The 17199-nt window shown below is 37.7% G+C and overlaps 1 protein-coding gene and 1 pseudogene across 1 annotated transcript in view; both read right to left on the bottom strand.

The window, feature by feature from the left end:
- Positions 1 to 223: 223 nt before the first annotated feature.
- On the bottom strand, positions 224 to 7061 carry LOC118650599 (annotated as a pseudogene).
- Positions 7062 to 8654: 1593 nt separating this feature from the next.
- CCDC59 (coiled-coil domain containing 59) overlaps positions 8655 to 17199 on the bottom strand; it is a 42153-nt gene continuing 33608 nt past the window's right edge. Inside the window, exon 4 of the mRNA XM_036298172.1 lies at positions 8655 to 8880. Within this exon, the coding sequence (XP_036154065.1) occupies positions 8779 to 8880 (102 nt within the window). The 3' untranslated portion in view covers positions 8655 to 8778. The remainder of the gene's footprint in view (positions 8881 to 17199) is intronic.

The following is a 17199-nucleotide window of genomic DNA, read 5'->3' as shown; positions in this document are numbered from 1 at the left end:
CACAATCAGGGCCAGGGAGGGACACAGGAAGTTGGCCAGCCATGGAGGGTCCAGGGGAGGGCTCCAGGGTGTGTCTGGCCCATCTCATTCAGTCCTGATGGGCTGGACCCAGCAGCAAGCTCACTTACTGGTAGGAACATCTTCCCCCTGGTGGTCAGTGCACATCATAGAAACTGGTTGACTGCCCCCTGGTGGTCAGTGCATGTCATAGCAAGAGGTTGAGAGGCCTTAGCATATCATTAGCATATTACGCTTTGATTGGTTGAACGGATGACCAGACAACCGAACACTTAGCATAGTAGGCTTTTATTATATAGGATGCCATATACAAAAGCACGAATATCAGGAGGAGCAGATAATAGGGAACCAACTGGGAGACTGGCAATCTAGCTGTAATTTGAATTTCTTTGATTGATGGAAAATAGGACTGGGACTAAGGCAAGGCAAGTGAGGCACCTAGGTGGCAAAACTTATGGAGATACTTGTTCTCAGGTATTGACTCTGCACTCCATGACCGAGAGAGTGAGTACCTCTTTACAGTTTGCTCCCTAGGTGTCTGGCTTGCTTTACCCTCGTACCATCTTAATACAGAGGATAAACACTCTTCCATGTTTTAATTTACTATTTTTCCTATTATTTATTACTGTTGATTTGCACCCTCAGGAGCTTCCCAGTGGAAACTGTCCTCCCTACACAGAGGGTAAGGAGAGACCGAGAAACTCCATATGGTAGGTATCAGGTTTAATAACCAAGGGAACTTTATACCAGGCTTGTCTTGGGTGACCACAAGATGAGTAGAACACCACACCCACCTGCCAGGACCTTAAAAGTTTATATCGAGGCCTTAACTGGGTTCAGTTGAATATATCATCCATATGGCCATAACAACACATTGCTCTCTGAAGACTATTCCTGAATATGATCCCCACTGTGGTAATAGTGGGCAATAAAGAGCCTCCAATTGCCAGAGTCCAGCTCATGAGTCAACAGGTGGTCATATCCTTTTGATTACCTTCTTCAACAATTACAAGTTCAAAGTCATCATGCATTTAACTAGTGGAGGTTTTATTTTATAATTTTATTTTAAATTTTTAAAATATTGAGCTAACATTCCTGTCATAATTTTTAGTGGTGCATTTTATCTCTTAACACAAGATGTTCCTAATAGTCATAATTCTGTAACCTGTCTTGGAGGACTAGGATGGAAAAGCTTTATTAAAAATTTATTTTATTATTTTAAATCATTATTGTTGAAAGTATTACATATGCTTCTCTTTTTCCCCCATGGACCTTTCCTAGCCTGCCCTTAGCCCCCTTCTCCCCGCCCCCCACCCAGGAGTTCCATGAGCATGGTCCACGAACACTCTAATATTGTGATATTTGAGTTATATTTGTGATAATTTTTCTTGAGTAGTAGTGGTTCATGATCTTTAACACCCCCCCCCCAAAAAAAAATAACTACAACTACTTCATTGTGAATTACAGCATCCTTTTCTTTCTTTCTTTCTTTTTTCAGGTTTTGGAGTGTTTACTCTCATTCGTCCTACAAAACTCGGTCACCACTTTTTTTTTCTCACAAGCAAATATTACACTTCAATAAAAGCACTATTATTGAAGTGTAATATTGCTATTATATTAGCAAATACGTGGAAAAGCTATTTTAAAAAATGCATTCAAACTGCAGGTTCCTATACCCATGAACATATATCAGAATTACTTGTGGAAGTTTTAAACATATTTAAGTCTAGGCCTCACTCTTGGAGAAGGTTGTGACAGAGGTCAAGATCCAAGTATTTTTCAAAAGCTCTCCAGGCTTGAGTCACTGAATTTAAATTGACTGAGGCCATTGTTTGAGGGTGTGGGGAGCTTTTTTAGCAGATTTTTAGCCGTGGTGAAAAACTTGGCCTGTGGCTTTTTGGGCATCTTTCTTGAGTCTTTTTTCCCCAGCAGAGAGTTTCTCTCCTTTTCTACCTCTTCTTTGATTCTTGGCTTCTTCCCTGGGCCTCCACCCTTCTCCCCTGGGCCTCCACCCGTCTTCCCTGGGCCTCCACCCTTCTCCCCTGGGCCTCCACCCGTCTTCCCTGGGCCTCCACCCGTCTTCCCTGGGCCTCCACCCTTCTTCCCTGGGCCTCTACCCTTCTCCCCTAGGCCTCTACCCTTCTTCCCTGGGCCTCCACCCGTCTTCCCTGGGCCTCCACCCTTCTTCCCTGGGCCTCTACCCTTCTCCCCTAGGCCTCTACCCTTCTTCCCTGGGCCTCCACCCTTCTTCCCTGGGTCTCCACCCTTCTTCCCTGGGCCTCTACCCTTCTTCCCTGGGCCTCTACCCTTCTTCCCTAGGCCTCCACCCTTCTTCCCTGTGCCTCCACCCTTCTTCCCTGGGCCTCTACCCTTCTCCCCTGGGCCTCCACCCTTCTTCCCTGGGTCTCCACCCTTCTCCCCTGGGCCTCCACCCTTCTCCCCTGGGCCTCTATCCTTCTTCCCTGGACCTACACCCTTCTCCCCTGGGTCTCTACCCTTCTCCCCTGGTTCTCTACCCTTCTTCCCTGGGCCTCCACCCTTCTTCCCTGAGCCTCTACCCTTCTCCCCTGGGCCTCCACCCTTCTTCCCTGGGCCTCCACCCTTCTTCCCTGAGCCTCTACCCTTCTCCCCTGGGCCTCTATCCTTCTTCCCTGGGCCTATACCCTTCTCCCCTGGGTCTCTACCCTTCTCCCCTGGGTCTCTACCCTTCTCCCCTGGGTCTCTACCCTTCTTCCCTTAGATCTTGGCCTCTGCTCCGAAGGTCTTTCTCTTCTTCCCATGAGATGTGTTGGGACAGGACTCTCTTTTGGAGACTTCTTTCTGTGGCATGTTTTGTGCCCCCACGTTTTCTTTGCTGGGAGTTCTTTTTCTACTGGGACCAGTAATGGAATTTCGTCTCCGAATTTGTCTTGCACTTTATTTGGGGCTTTTATTCTGTGGGTCTCTTTCTTTTCGGGCTTGCGGGGGTCTCTTTCTTCTGGGGTCCAGGATCCTTCTCTGGAGAAACACTAATTTTAGGAGCAGCCTTCTCTGTAGTTAGGCTTGATGCAGCCTTTCTAGCCTGTTTCATAATTCTTCTGTCTCTTTTCTTCTCCTTTTATTTTTCATTATGTTCTTTTTGTCTCTGTATTTTCTTTGCTTCTTTTTTCTTCTCACCAGGAGTGCACATTCTTTTGGCTTCATCCCGACTGCTGACAAATGAAGAAAAGATGGGAAGGGTAACCGATTTCTGGGTTTTCGTGTACAAGAGTTCACTTGGGCAAATTCTGTGAAAGCCTCCTCCGGACAGCAACATGTTCTCGATGATGTGCTGAGCCTGCATTCCAGTGTGGCCGATGCATATAGGGCTGAAGTGCTGCAAGAACCACGTTTAGAGGAGTTTAAGACAGTTCTGCCTATCGATTTGTTGATATCTCTGGAGAGATTTTTGGCTTGAAGGTTTACAGGTTCTGGAACTTTCTTTCTCTTACAGAAATGTCTCCCGTGGTGCGAGGGTAAGAGCCACCTGATTCTTGTGTCAGTCAGTAAGGAAGAAATCAAAGCTGCCCACCAGGCAGAACTTGGCCTGATGGGTTTTATACTCCTTTTTAAAGTTTGGAGGGGGATCGCCTGAGAAACAGATTTAATTCCATGCTTATTCAAAAGCTTCTTATAAAAACGTTCTGTCCTTTCAGGAGTTACATTGGGTTGGTCCTTCATAAATAGATATATGCTAAATCTGACCAGGTACCATGAGGCAAGGACAATTTGACCCTCAGTTCTTTTCTTGGAATTTTCCATAATACCATCATTAAAAATAAATGGTTTCCTTCTCATTCAAAAACAACCCTTTAGTGTTTTTCCTGGACCTGTAATGTGCCAGCAGAGCTTCCACTGCCTCTCTTTTTTAAACGTTTTTAAAAACATTTTATTTCAGAAAATTTCATCATATGCAAATGTAGAGAGGCTGTTACAGTAAACCTTCTGTACCCCGTTTTGACAATTATCAATCACCTAATCAATACTAAATAAAAAATGATTTTGCAGAGACTTGTTTCATCTCTTCAGACTGCACTAAATTATAAGATTAGGTGTCCAATTTGCAACCTAGGTTTTAAACTATATCACAACTCCCGGAGAGAATTTTACTAGGTTTCTGGTAAATCAGGAAGTAGCCTTGGAAGGACGCTTTCCATGGACCAGAGCTGACAACAGAGAAGAAATGAGTTGCCCAGGAGGCCAGACTGAATTAGAAAATTCCCAATTGTTATATATATAATTGGATATAAAATCAAATTAGAAGAGATTGAAATTATCCTAAATTGATTAAAAATAGCATAGCCTCAAGAATACTCAATTAATGGTGAGTTGTTTCTCTTTTTTAATTGCTTTAATTATTGTTTTAAAAGGTGATTTTGAAAAGTAATAAATCTGGAGAAAATAATAAAAATCCAAAATATATTTTGGTATCTGAGAACTGGGGAAAGGAGCTATTGCCTGCTGTGTTCATTAAGTTTCAGAGAAGAAAGTTGAAATTAGCAAATCCTTAACAAGCCACTCTGGCAGGAAGCTAATTTTTGATTAAATAACATGATTATAGCATAAGGGAGTTTAATTCATAGAGAGATATTGGATGACATCCAAATATATTATTTATTTCTAAGAATTAAAGAACTTAAAATAGAATAAAATTATACTTTAAACAAAAAATTTTTAATATACTTAAAAATTGGTAGCAACTAGTGACCTCTGCTTGTTATTTAAGTATTAAACATCAGCATGGGTTTGGCAATGTATTTCACAGTAATGTATTTTTTAACTTTTGTTTCAAGTATGGCAAAATTTTCCACTGCTGATTTGAATGTACACATAACATGAGGCCCACACTCCAGAGAGAGTGAGTTGATAGTAGTAATGGGGGAAAAAAAAAAAAAAAAAAGACAAGTATTAAAAGATTTAGATGCTAGCTTCAACTTTTTTTCCTCATGCTTATATCTTTGGACCTCAAAATCTTTTATGTAAAAAATATTGAGCTAAATGAAGTAAAATAGATGACTAAGCTAAAATTAAAATAATATTCTCTTATAAGCAATATGAAAATATAATAATTAAATTTAAATGGTAGTTTAGTTTAAGCCTCTATTTTCAAAATGGAATGTACAGAAAAGCTCTATAGTGATAAAAGCTCTCTATCCTCAGCTGATATTCAGATGGGGTATGAGGGCGGGAAGGTATATGAGATATATGTTGATGTATGATAATGTTATACTATACTAGAGGCCTGATGCACGGATTTGTGCACATTTAAAGGAAATTAATTAGAAGGTGGCCAGTGGGGTGGGACTGGGCGAGATGGGCCAGACACACCTTGGAGCCAACCTCCCGTGGTTCCTCCCCAGCTGGCCGCACCTGGGTTGGTGCCGGGGCTCTAAGAGCGTCTGTGGAGTGAGCAGGGTCCCTCAGCCTGGCCTGCGGAGATCTGGCTGAAACTGGCAGTCAGACATCCCCAAGGGATCCCGGAGTGTGAGAGGACACTCTGCAAAGTTGCTGTTGCTCGGCAGCTCCTGCGTTGAGTGTCTGCCCCCTGGTGATCAGTGTGCGTCATAGCTACTGGTCGAAGCATCTGTCCCCTGGTGGTCATTGTGCATCATAACTACTGGTCAGCTGGCCATTTAGCCTTTTATATATATAGATGACATCACCTGAACAGGCTTTATTCCAAAGAATAAAATATATATACTCAACGTAAGCCATTCTCACATATTTTACTAATTATTAAATCTGTACTAACACCTCTTATTAAACATTTTATTGTAAATCCAATTAATATTCTCCATGTGGGAATCATTACTTCATTATGAATCCAAATAATGAAATTTTGAGAAACAATTGTGACTGTCCTGGATTATCTCATATATTTTGGGACAAGGCCTGCTTCATTACAGTTGCTGAGTAGATCCGTGGTTGGCAAACCGCGGCTCGCGAGCCACATGCAGCTCTTTGGCCCCTTGAGTGTGGCTCTTCCACAAAATACCACGTGTGGCACCCTGACCTGCTTGGCTCAATGGATGGAGTGTCGGCCTGCGGACTGAAAGGTCCCAGGTTCGATACAGGTCAAGAGCATGTACCTTGGTTGCAGGCACATCCCCAGTAGGGGGTGTGCAAGAGGCAGCTGATCGATGTTTCTCTCACCGATGTTTCTAACTCTCTATCCCTCTCTGTAAAAAATCAATAAAAATAAAATAATACCACGTGTGGGCGCGCACGGACAGTGCGACTGAAGTTTAGTGGCCCATGCGCAGAAGTCAGTATTTTGTGGAAGAGCCATACTCAAGGGGCCAAAGAGCCACATGTGGCTCGCGAGCCATGGTTTGCCGAGCCGAAGTTTGCCGACCATCGCTCTAGATCAATGGTTCTCAGAGTATGGTCTCTGGATCAGCACTCTGGGAATTTATTATATGTCAATATTCTTGGATCCTACCTCCATATCTAAAAAATCAGAAATTCTGGGAGTGGAACCATGTTATCTATGACAAGTTTACTAGGTCATTCTGAGGCACACTAAAGTTTAATAACCACTGCTCTAGATATTTTATGTAAGAATAAATTAAATACAGGTTAGGTTCTTACAGAATCATTGAGAAGGTACAGGAGCAAGCTCTGAACTGGGCCTCCAGAAATAAAGACCAGGACAGAAGTGAGCTACTAGGGAATTACCACCTCAGAGTCCTCTACTGAAAAACAGATTTCAAGAGCATATGCTGTGACTGCAGAGGGTGTCAGGATGCTGAAAATAAGAAGCCACCATTACTACGGCTACATCTGTGCCTCTCAACACCAGAAGCTCGAGAATGGAGCCTGAGAAGCACCTCCCATCTCCATGACCTTGTTTCTCACAGAACAATATTTAAAGGGGACAGAAAGATTGTGTCTGTCTCCCAAATCTCCCACCAGTACACATGACTAATAAATCCTCCTGTCTAACCAGAAACAGCTACATGGGTATAACTTAGTGCTAGTATGGGCATCCAATGGGCAACATAGTTAAATCACTACCTGGACATTATCCATAGTGCCCTGAAGTTGGGACTAGAATTATCATTTCCTTTAATCACTATGTTGAAACATAATATAAGAAATCCAGAAAAAACAAAACTTTAAAAGCAATTAAAATATTGAAAAGAGATCACTATTAATTTGTCACATGTCATTATCATTGTTTAAGAATTTATACACTTGTATATTCATTAGTTAAACTTAGCAAGTAAAACTATGCCCAGCTATGCCTTAGGAAAACACACCTAAGAAATTTATATAAAAACTAGAGGCCTGATGCACGAATTTGTGCATGGGTGGGGTCTGGCCAGCCCACACCGGGCCAGCCAGTGGGGAGGGTCCACGGGAGGTTGGCCAATCAGGGTGGGGGTGGGCTGATCAGGGGCAGGGCCGGCTGGGGAGAGGGGCTGTGGGCAGTTGGCCAGCTGGCCCTGCTCCTGATCGGGGTGGGGGGGGGGCAATTGGGGCCGCAGTGCACATCAAAGCAACCAATCGTTCTGGTCATTCCAGTCATCCAGTGTTCTGGTCACTTGGCTTTTATATATATAGATGACCGATGGATGGATAGATAGATAGCAATAACTTAAATATGTACTAGAAAACTATAGTGCTTTACTCCTTATACACTATAATTGAGGCATAAGAGAGTATAATATGTTCATTTACTTTTTAAAAAATCTTTATTGTTGAAAGTATTGCAGATGCCCCTCCTTTTCCCCCATTGATCCCTTGTAGCCCACACCTGTATATACACTGAGTTTCAAAATTATAAAATGCTATAGTTCATAGCTGAATAATAAGTTAAAAAATGCATGTATATCTTCTAACTCCTAGGCCAGTGATGGCGAACCTTTTGAGCTCGGCGTGTCAGCATTTTGAAAAACCCTAACTTAACTCTGGTGCCGTGTCACATATAGAAATTTTTTGATATTTGCAACCATAGTAAAACAAAGACTTATATTTTTGATATTTATGTTATATATTTAAATGCCATTTAACAAAGAAAAATCAACCAAAAAAATGAGTTCGCATGTCACCTCTGACACGCGTGTCATAGGTTCGCCATCACTGTCCTAGGCCAATGATTATTCCAACAGACTTTAATGCCCTATGTGTTTTCTGAGAATTTTTAAAACAGCAACACAGAATGATAGAAGAAAATGGGTACGGAGCCAAGGACAGGAAAATGGTGCGAGTGTATGGCAAACAGGAATAAAGCGGTGGCCTGGAGAGGAGTTTTAAATGACAGATCAAATTCACATGAAAATATTGCAAACAGAATACAATTCCAGGTATATTTATGTATTAGTCAAGACAGGCTTGGCTATGTGCTGAGATAACAAACAACCAAAACATCTCAGTAATTTAAAACAATAAAGGTTTACTTCTTGTTCCATTGAGGGATGCCGAGGCATATCTTCTTTAGGAACTCAAGCTGATGAGTAGCCATTAAATGTAACATTGCTCATCATCAAAGCAGATGAACAGCACACTCTAGAGAGCCTCTTACTGCTATTTAAATGACACACATCACAACGGCTCACACATCATTGACCAGAATAAGTCACATGGTCTCCCCTAACTACAATGGCGCTAGGAAGTGCAAGCCTATCACATGCTTCCAAGGTGGAAAGAAATAGTTGGTGAACAGCATTAATAATTACCACAATTATTTTCAAAGCCCAATTTATAAAAAACGCTTTATCAAGAACTTGCAATTGAAGGTCATAGACAGCCAGTTAGAGTAGATGAAGCAATGTTGATATAAACTTGGTACTTGAGTAACCGTTTTTCCATCATAGTCATAGAGAAGCACAAGAAGCCAGTCTACAAAGAAAGAAAAAGTGACACAGATACTCAAAACAAAACAGAGAAGTGACAGATTATAACTGGGTGTCCTGATGGTTTTCTTAATCTTGACTCCAGTCATTTGGGAGCCCTAGTTGCCCTTGTGTTTCATTAGATAACTCAATGTCTATGATTACATTTCCTAGTTTTTGTAAATTTATTCCAGTTGGTTTATGTTGTTTGCAATCAACAGAATTTTAATTAAGGCAATGATACTAAATATTTCTTTTCTATTTCTCTATCAAGTAAAATACATATAGAGTCTAATGCAGTATAGTACTGAAATAGTTCCTCACATTACTGGGCCTTATTTTATATCCCCTACACAAAACATTCAATACATAAAATTATTTTGAATTTGGAATTATTATTACAATATTAAAGAAAGGAATATGATGGTATTAGATAATTTGGATATTTTCCTCAATGTTAAAAATTGAATTCTGCCCTGACCAGTTTGGCTCAGTGGATAGAGAGTCTGCCTGCGGACTCAAGGGTCCCAGGTTCGATTCCGGTCAAGGGCGTGTACCTTGGTTGCGGGCACATCCCCAGTAGGGTGTGTGCAGGAGGCAGCTGATCAATGTTTCTCTCTCTCATCGATGTTTCTAACTCTCAATCCCTCTCCCTTCCTCTCTGTAAAAAATCAATAAAATAAATTTAAAAAAATTGAATTCTATTCATATAAATGAATACCAATGAAAATAAATTGTCAATTTTAAAGTGTTCTGTTATTACAGAAACAAACAAACAAACTATAACAGGTTTTTTAAAAAAAAATGAGAAAGTACCAAAATGATCAAGCAGCCCTATGTAATATTTAAAATATTAAAACAGAATTTACATCAACCAGAGAACAAAATATTAGAATATATAATGGTATTGAGAGAAATAGAAGACAGAAAGCATTTAATAGTGTTCAAATCAAACAAACAAAAATGTTCAAATTCAGAAAGAAATCTAAATTATGTCTACCAGAGAAAGAATATAAAACAAAAAGTTTCTAAAGTCCTTAAAATGATTCTCCCAGGATAGGGGAGGCTAGGGGACTGTCTAGGGCGGGGGAAAAAATGGACACATATGTATTACCCTTTGTAATACTTTAAGCAATAAAAAAAAAAAATGGAAAAAAAAAAATGATTCTCCCAGGAACATTTCATATCAATTATTCATGTCCTTAAGCACAACTACAATGCTTCCCCACATTCTCAAGTTGCAAAGTAATCATTATGGTAGAAAACCCTTTTTTTGTTATTAACTTTATGCGCAAGAAAATAATTTGGTTCATATTGTGAAAAAATTAGACAATTGTGAATAGAGGCTGTCAGATAGACCAAACTGTCAGTTTGGTTTAAACATTTCTGAAAAGATAATTTGCCAAGACTCGCCAAAAATATGCCAACTACTTCAGTTATGCTTGAATAAACATGAAACAATATTTGGATATACTGATTATATATTTATAATATCCCATTTAAAACTGTTTCTTTCAGTAGGTGAGCCAATAATGCTTTTTAATATCAAAAGAATACTAAAATCTGTTTCCTAGAAAGTGTAACAAATAAGAATATGATATTAATTACACAAAGGTTAAGCATAATGATCTGAGGTAAAACATATTGCCTACCATAAATTTTTGATTTAATAATTATATCTTCCTGCATAATCCTCTAATTTTCAGTAGCAAAACACTTGCCCATACACAGTATTTTAAAATAATTTTCTTATCTATTTGAATAGGATATAAAAATTGTGATTTTCTTATCACTCATATCTCTAATCTCAAGTAGGGTCAAAAATACTGACCAGCACAGATAGTGACAGACAGAGACCCAGTGGTGACTGGTTCTCTGCCATGTAGTGGCATTAATTTATTTTTTAAAATGTCTGAGTGTCTACTGGGTGCCAGATGTTGTTTTAAGTGCCTGGGGTTCAGCTGGGTAATTTTAGTAAATGCTATTAGTTTGTTAGAAAAATATTTTAAAACAAACAAAAATATAGGATATAAGTGCTATAAGGAAATTTAACTCTGGTAAAATGACAGACATATAAAGCACCAATATCCCTAATGGGACTCAAATTGGGTATTCCAACAACCTCTTTTAACCTCTCCTCATAACCTCGACATTATATATACAGTTACCCATAAACACATTTAGCATGTATACACAGTAATAACTGTTTTTTCACACAAGGCCACAGCTTAAAAATATATTTCTTAACTTTAGCCTGCTTTTTTTCCTCAAAAGGGAGCACTGGCAATGTTTTTCTATCCATTTTACAAAATAGAGAAAATGAACCTCAGGGACCTTACATGGCTGGCCCAGGTCTAGTTGACACTGCTGGGATTTGAACCTAGGTCCACTGAAGAAAATGTTATTGAAATTCTTTGATGAGTCAGACATGTGATAAATATTATAAAAACAAATACAGTTCACTGTTTTTAATCCCTGGGTAGAAGCAATCATGCTTCTTCTAAAATTAACCTAGTAAAGCACCCTAACCCTTAGAGAACACATGAGCCTGGAAGTAAGAGGCTTAGTCCTCAGTCTTGCTTCCTCTGGTAAATGCCTGTCTCGCTTCCAGAAGCTATCAGAGACTGCACACCAACAACTCAGTCTATCTAACTTAAAATGTAGCTTTCCGTTATCATTTACAAACCTTATCTGAGGTGAGTGACAAAAACACAGAATGAGCGCAAAAGAGAACATTCGCAGAAACGTCCTGTTTTCCCAGGCATGACTGACTGACACTGACAGGCTGAGGTGTGGCTTCCGGGGCCCCAGTGGTCACCCACAGCGATGGGAAGAGGAAGTGGCTCTTTTTTCCCAGTTTAATGTCATTTGATACAAGTAGCTTCTCTGGATCGTTGATGTGTTAAAGGCTTTTGGAGAAAGGGACTTTTTGAGAGGCAACCCAACAGATTCCCCCTAGAGCTACATAGGTAGATTTTCAAGGTAACGAAAAGGATTGTTAAATTCCTAGAGGTATCTTCTTTTGAATTAGATTCAAAGGGAAGAGTTCATGTTGGTGCTAAAAGGCCTAATACTGGCTAATGTCCACAGCGGGACAGAACAATTAAGCAAATTTACAAAATTGCTTTCATCTATGCCTTCGATGATATAGGTAAGTTTTGCAAATCAAGTTCTTCCTTGCTTCAATGAATTCATGTTTATTAATAAGTTCAAAAGTATCTTTTTAGAAGTTATTTTGGCTTTATTGTACTTTATGTCTTAGGAAAATCTCTTAAATGCCACTGGTCAAAACACTATAAACTGCATAAAATAGGATTTAACTATGAGAATTAAAATATTAAAAGGGGAATAATTCACTAACCATTCATTTTAACTCTCTTATCTTTACTTTCCTCCCAGAATTTTCTAATGGTTATGGCCCAATTTCCTTGGGGAATAAGCTTCTACATAGTTTTTTCCACATAGGCCCTCCAGTGCTGGAGGAGATCATCGAAAGGATGTAACCACCAGTCGACTCTCCAGCTGGACCCAGGCATTCAAGGCTCCTTGCCCCTCCTCTGTCATTAAAATGTACCTTCTGCACACAGTTTCCACAATAAAAGCCACATTCAAGAATATAGCCTGTAGAGAACAGTGTGTTGTTGAGACCATCTGGATGGTATTTGTTTCTGAACCCAGTTAAGGCTTCTATGTAAACTTTTTAGATTCTGGCAGGTGAGTGTGGAGATCACCTCATCTTGTGGCCACCCAAGAAAAGGCTGCTATGTGAGTTCCTTGCTTATTAAACCTGCCACCTACCAATACGGAGCTGCCTGCCTCTTTCTCTCCTAGCACTCTGTATGGGGGCCAGTTTCAGGTTTCACCTGGGAAATTCCTGAGGTCCCAAACCCTAACCAACACCAGTCAATCAAGGTGCGAGTAAATGAGGACAAGACCCCAGAATCTCAATGACAGTTAATTTCACAACAATTCCCTCCCAGACTCCCATCCAAACCTGCCACAGTCTGGTCCCTGGTGTAGAGCCTTGCTCTGAGGAAGTGGCCAGGTATGTGCAATGAAGCTGATATACCGCACCCAAAGGATATTGGTTCTTCAGAAAGCCCAAGCACAAGACCCCTGTGAAAAACATCTGCTCCTAAACTCAGGTCTGATATTCTTCCAAATCTAACTCACTGGTTACAGTGCTTGGCACATGAGGAGCACTCGTTGAATACCTGTTAATTTAATTAATTGCTTGATGATAAGAAAAAATGGCAGGATCCCCAAAAGTGAGCATAAGAGTGTCAAATTTTAAAAGCTAGCAAAACAGAGTCAAGAAAAGATGATGAGAACTTTGTTTAATTTGCCTTTGATAAATCAAAATGTTCAATATGCAAAAACTGACAGACTCGTAAGACTACAAGGGAGCTTAAGGGTAATTAGTTCCACTCTGTTGTTCTCAGAAAGGTGGATTTCTAAACTTTCCAATGGAATGATTCTCTTATCTTTTCTAGAAAATCTCTAGGGACAAATGATTTCACATTCTCTTGAGCATATTGACCCAACAATTTCATGAGGGTAAACCTAATGGTGTAGATCTAAAAGAGATGATTAATCACTGTGCCATTCTGAAACAAATTTTTCTTGCTTTCCAATAAGTCATTTATAAAGACTGTTTCTATTTAATCTGTATTCATTTTTCTCACAATACGATGATTGTAAATATAAAAATTAAAATATATTTTCTTCGTAGAAATTTTTTAAAACTCTGGAAATTATGAAAAGAAAAAGCATCTGTATTCCTACCAACCAGCCTCCCAGCATTAACATTTTTAAAAAATGTGGTATATTTTTTAAACCACCTTCCCTTTGAACACTTTGAATTCACAAATTTAAGTAAAATTAAGTTATTTACTCTGTGTCTTGCATTATCCTTTCTTAATTGAACATTACATCATGAAAATTTCTCAAGACTTTAAACAATAACCAAACTAAAATTCTTAATAGCACTGTTACAATGTAACCTATTACAGTGTATTGAATGGTAACCCCTCTCCCCAAAGATATGTTTTTGAACCTGTGAATGAGACCCTATTTGGGGAAAAGGTTTCTTTGCAGACTAAACGAGGGATTTTGAGATGAGATTATCCTGGATCAAGAAGGGCCCTAAGTGCAATGACAAGTATGTTTATGAGAGAATAGATGGAAAGGAGACAGAGAGGTAATGTGAAGATGGAGGAATAGTGATGCACCAAGGACTGCCAGGGGTCACCACCGTTAGGAAGCATGGAATGGATTCTGCCTCGGCATCTCCAGAAGGAACCAATTTTGCCAACACCTTGGTTTCAGACTCCTGGCCTCCAGAACTATGAGAAAATAAATAATTTCTACTGTTTTAAACTACTCACTTGGGGGTAATTTGTTTTAACAACCCTGGGTAATTAATACGCACGTAAAAAGACTCTGATTTATTTAACAATCCCCAGACAAAAGAATTTTCCCATTTTTAAATTTTGTTTTCATAAATAATGCTAGAATAAATATCCTTGACATTCACTCATTCATTCAACAAAAATGACACACCTACTACTGTGCCAGATATTCTTCATTTAACTGAAGGAACAAGGGATCAGGAAACAAGACAAAGATTTCAGTCCGTATTGAGCTTTCAATGAGCAATATACATGATGAACACATAAGTAATGGAGTATTTTGAAAGGTGTCATGTGCTAAGGAGTAAAAAAAAGGGGGCAATATAAGGGATTTTAGGTTGAAATGGTGGGATTTGCAATTTAAATCAGTCAGTTAGGAAAGGCCTTATTGAGTGGTTGACACTTGATTGAAGATGGATGTAATAAGGGAGTGACCTATGTATTTAACCCAAAAAAGGCCTTCCAAGCAAAAGGGAAAAGTCAATGTAAAGTGCCAATTTCTGAATACGTCTTTAGGATAAATTTCTTGAGATAGAATTACCAAGTCAAAATGGATGGACATTTTTAAACCTACTGATAAATATCTACCTGAAAGGTTGCATCTTATTAGCCACCACTGGAAATACATATCAGTAATGAATTCCCTAAATTTTTACACTGTATATTATTGTGTTTAATTGCCAAGTTGAAAGGCAAAAACAAAACAAAGAAAAAAACCTTCATTGTTCAAATTTTCATTTTCTGGTGCAAATGTATTTTTTTATGTATCTAGTAATCATTTGTATTTTTTTCTCTTAAGAAATGTCTATACTTTAAAAATGTATGCTTTTTAAAATATACTAAATTGAGAATATTTATTCTGCAATCTGAAACCTTTAATATATAATACAAATGTTTTCCCCCTTTTGGAGCTTGCCTTTTACATTTGATTGTGTTTATTTTAACAAGCACGAATATTTTTAAGTTCATGTAGTGAAATATCTATCTTTTTCTATAAAATTCACTTTCAGGTAATGCTCAATTATTTCTTATCTCCAGGAAAAGAAGGATAACCAAGAATATTTTTTTGCTGATTTATAAATCTATTTTCAATTGAGTATATTTTATAAGAATACTTACAACTTTTCATGAAAGATGACTAGAAACTCAAAAATAATTAAATTTACATTTCTTGCAAAATTCAAAACTCAAAAGCTTATCTTAGGCAAAATATTTTGACAATGAAAGCATGGAAAATTCAGCAATGATGGTTAAAATATATTACTCTAGATATTTATTCCAAAATTTAATTCTGGCTATACTACAAAGTGCTTATGTTTGAGAAATACTAGTTTTAAAATAAAACTTAGAATTATTCTTATACACTGTACTTTATAATATTTAATTTTATTTAGAATTTATTGTCTTGTGTAAAATACATATAAAAATGTGTGTATATGTGTGTGTGCGTGTGTGTGTCTCTGTGTGTGTATACACGTAGATAATATATACTGACAACAAACAGAACAAAATGTGGAACAAAAATGAAATGGATATATCAAACTCAGCGTAACTGAATTACCTTGATAGAGCATTAAATTTAACACAAGCTTCCTGGCTTAAAAAAATATTTGATACAACAAAATCAGGTCTACCCTCTGCTATCACATAACTAGTGGCCCACAGGGCTTTTGTAACCTTTGTTTGATTGAATTACTGCTTCTGAGAGGTTCAGTGAAGCATTTTCTACCTCATGGCAGTCTCCATCATTCTGATATTTGTAAATATCAAACAGCAGCAGGCTGCAGAGAAAAACTTTCACTGGAATAACATAGCTTTTTTGAAGTGTCCAATATAAATTAGCCCATTTATAAGTTTCTACTAAATGGTCAGCCACCTTTTAGTTTTTTATAATTTCTTACACTTAAAAAAATAGGTACTTCAAAAAAACACTTAAAAGTCTTATTCATTAAAAATTTTCATCTGTTTATATGTGCATACTAGCATTAGAAAACTGTATTCAGGTAATCAAAAAGATGTGACAAAATAAAAAACATTTATTAAGTATTCTACAGTTATTTTTTCTAGATTTTTCCCAAATTTGATTTTCAAAAATAAGTCAGAATTACATTTACTATACTCTACACATTCTTTCAATTTTGTTATCTGCAACCTATACATAAATTTATGCCAAAAAATTTCCTCATTAAAAAAGAAATTTAGGTTCTTTAAATTATGTGACTTATGGAGGACCTAGAAATATCTAGGCAATTTTTATTATATACCTATTGATCAATAAATATATTTGAAGGAATAAATTTTTTTGAATTCTTAAATTTATTCCAAAAATGGGTAAAAGTACATTTTAAAATGATTTTTAATTCCTCACTAGTAAAGCAGTGCTTTGTACCCCCTCTGCTGGCTTTAAAGAGTAGTTTAACTTTTAAAAGATTCATATAACTGTATTTATATTATAATTTAATATAGAAAACAGAAACACTTAGAAATGCTTTAATCTTACATAATTGATTCACCCTATTAATAATTTAACAAAATAAGCATGTTTATCTTCATTTGGAATTTAAAATTATATTTCTATGTTGTAAGAAGTGAATATTGAAAAAATATTAATATAAAATCACAGAACGTTAATCAAAACAGTTTTGAGGTAAACATAAGAAAAGACAAAAAGATCAATGTAGAGAATAGAACATCCAAAAGATTTTATTAGGAATTTAATAAATGACAAACGTGACAATTTACTCAAGTGTGGAATAAGGAGTTTGACAACAATGCATACTGATATAACTAGTCATGTTTCTGGAAGAGAATAAAGATACACCTCCACCTCATACTCTAAAAATACGTGATTCTATTGGTCTAGCACTATTTATTTAAAAGATAATGCTTTCACCATTGAATTATCTTGTCACCTA

Source organism: Myotis myotis, unplaced genomic scaffold, assembly GCF_014108235.1.
Source record: "Myotis myotis isolate mMyoMyo1 unplaced genomic scaffold, mMyoMyo1.p scaffold_m19_p_3, whole genome shotgun sequence".
Taxonomy (NCBI): Eukaryota; Metazoa; Chordata; class Mammalia; order Chiroptera; family Vespertilionidae; genus Myotis; species Myotis myotis.
This window is presented reverse-complemented; position numbering and strand designations above follow the sequence as displayed.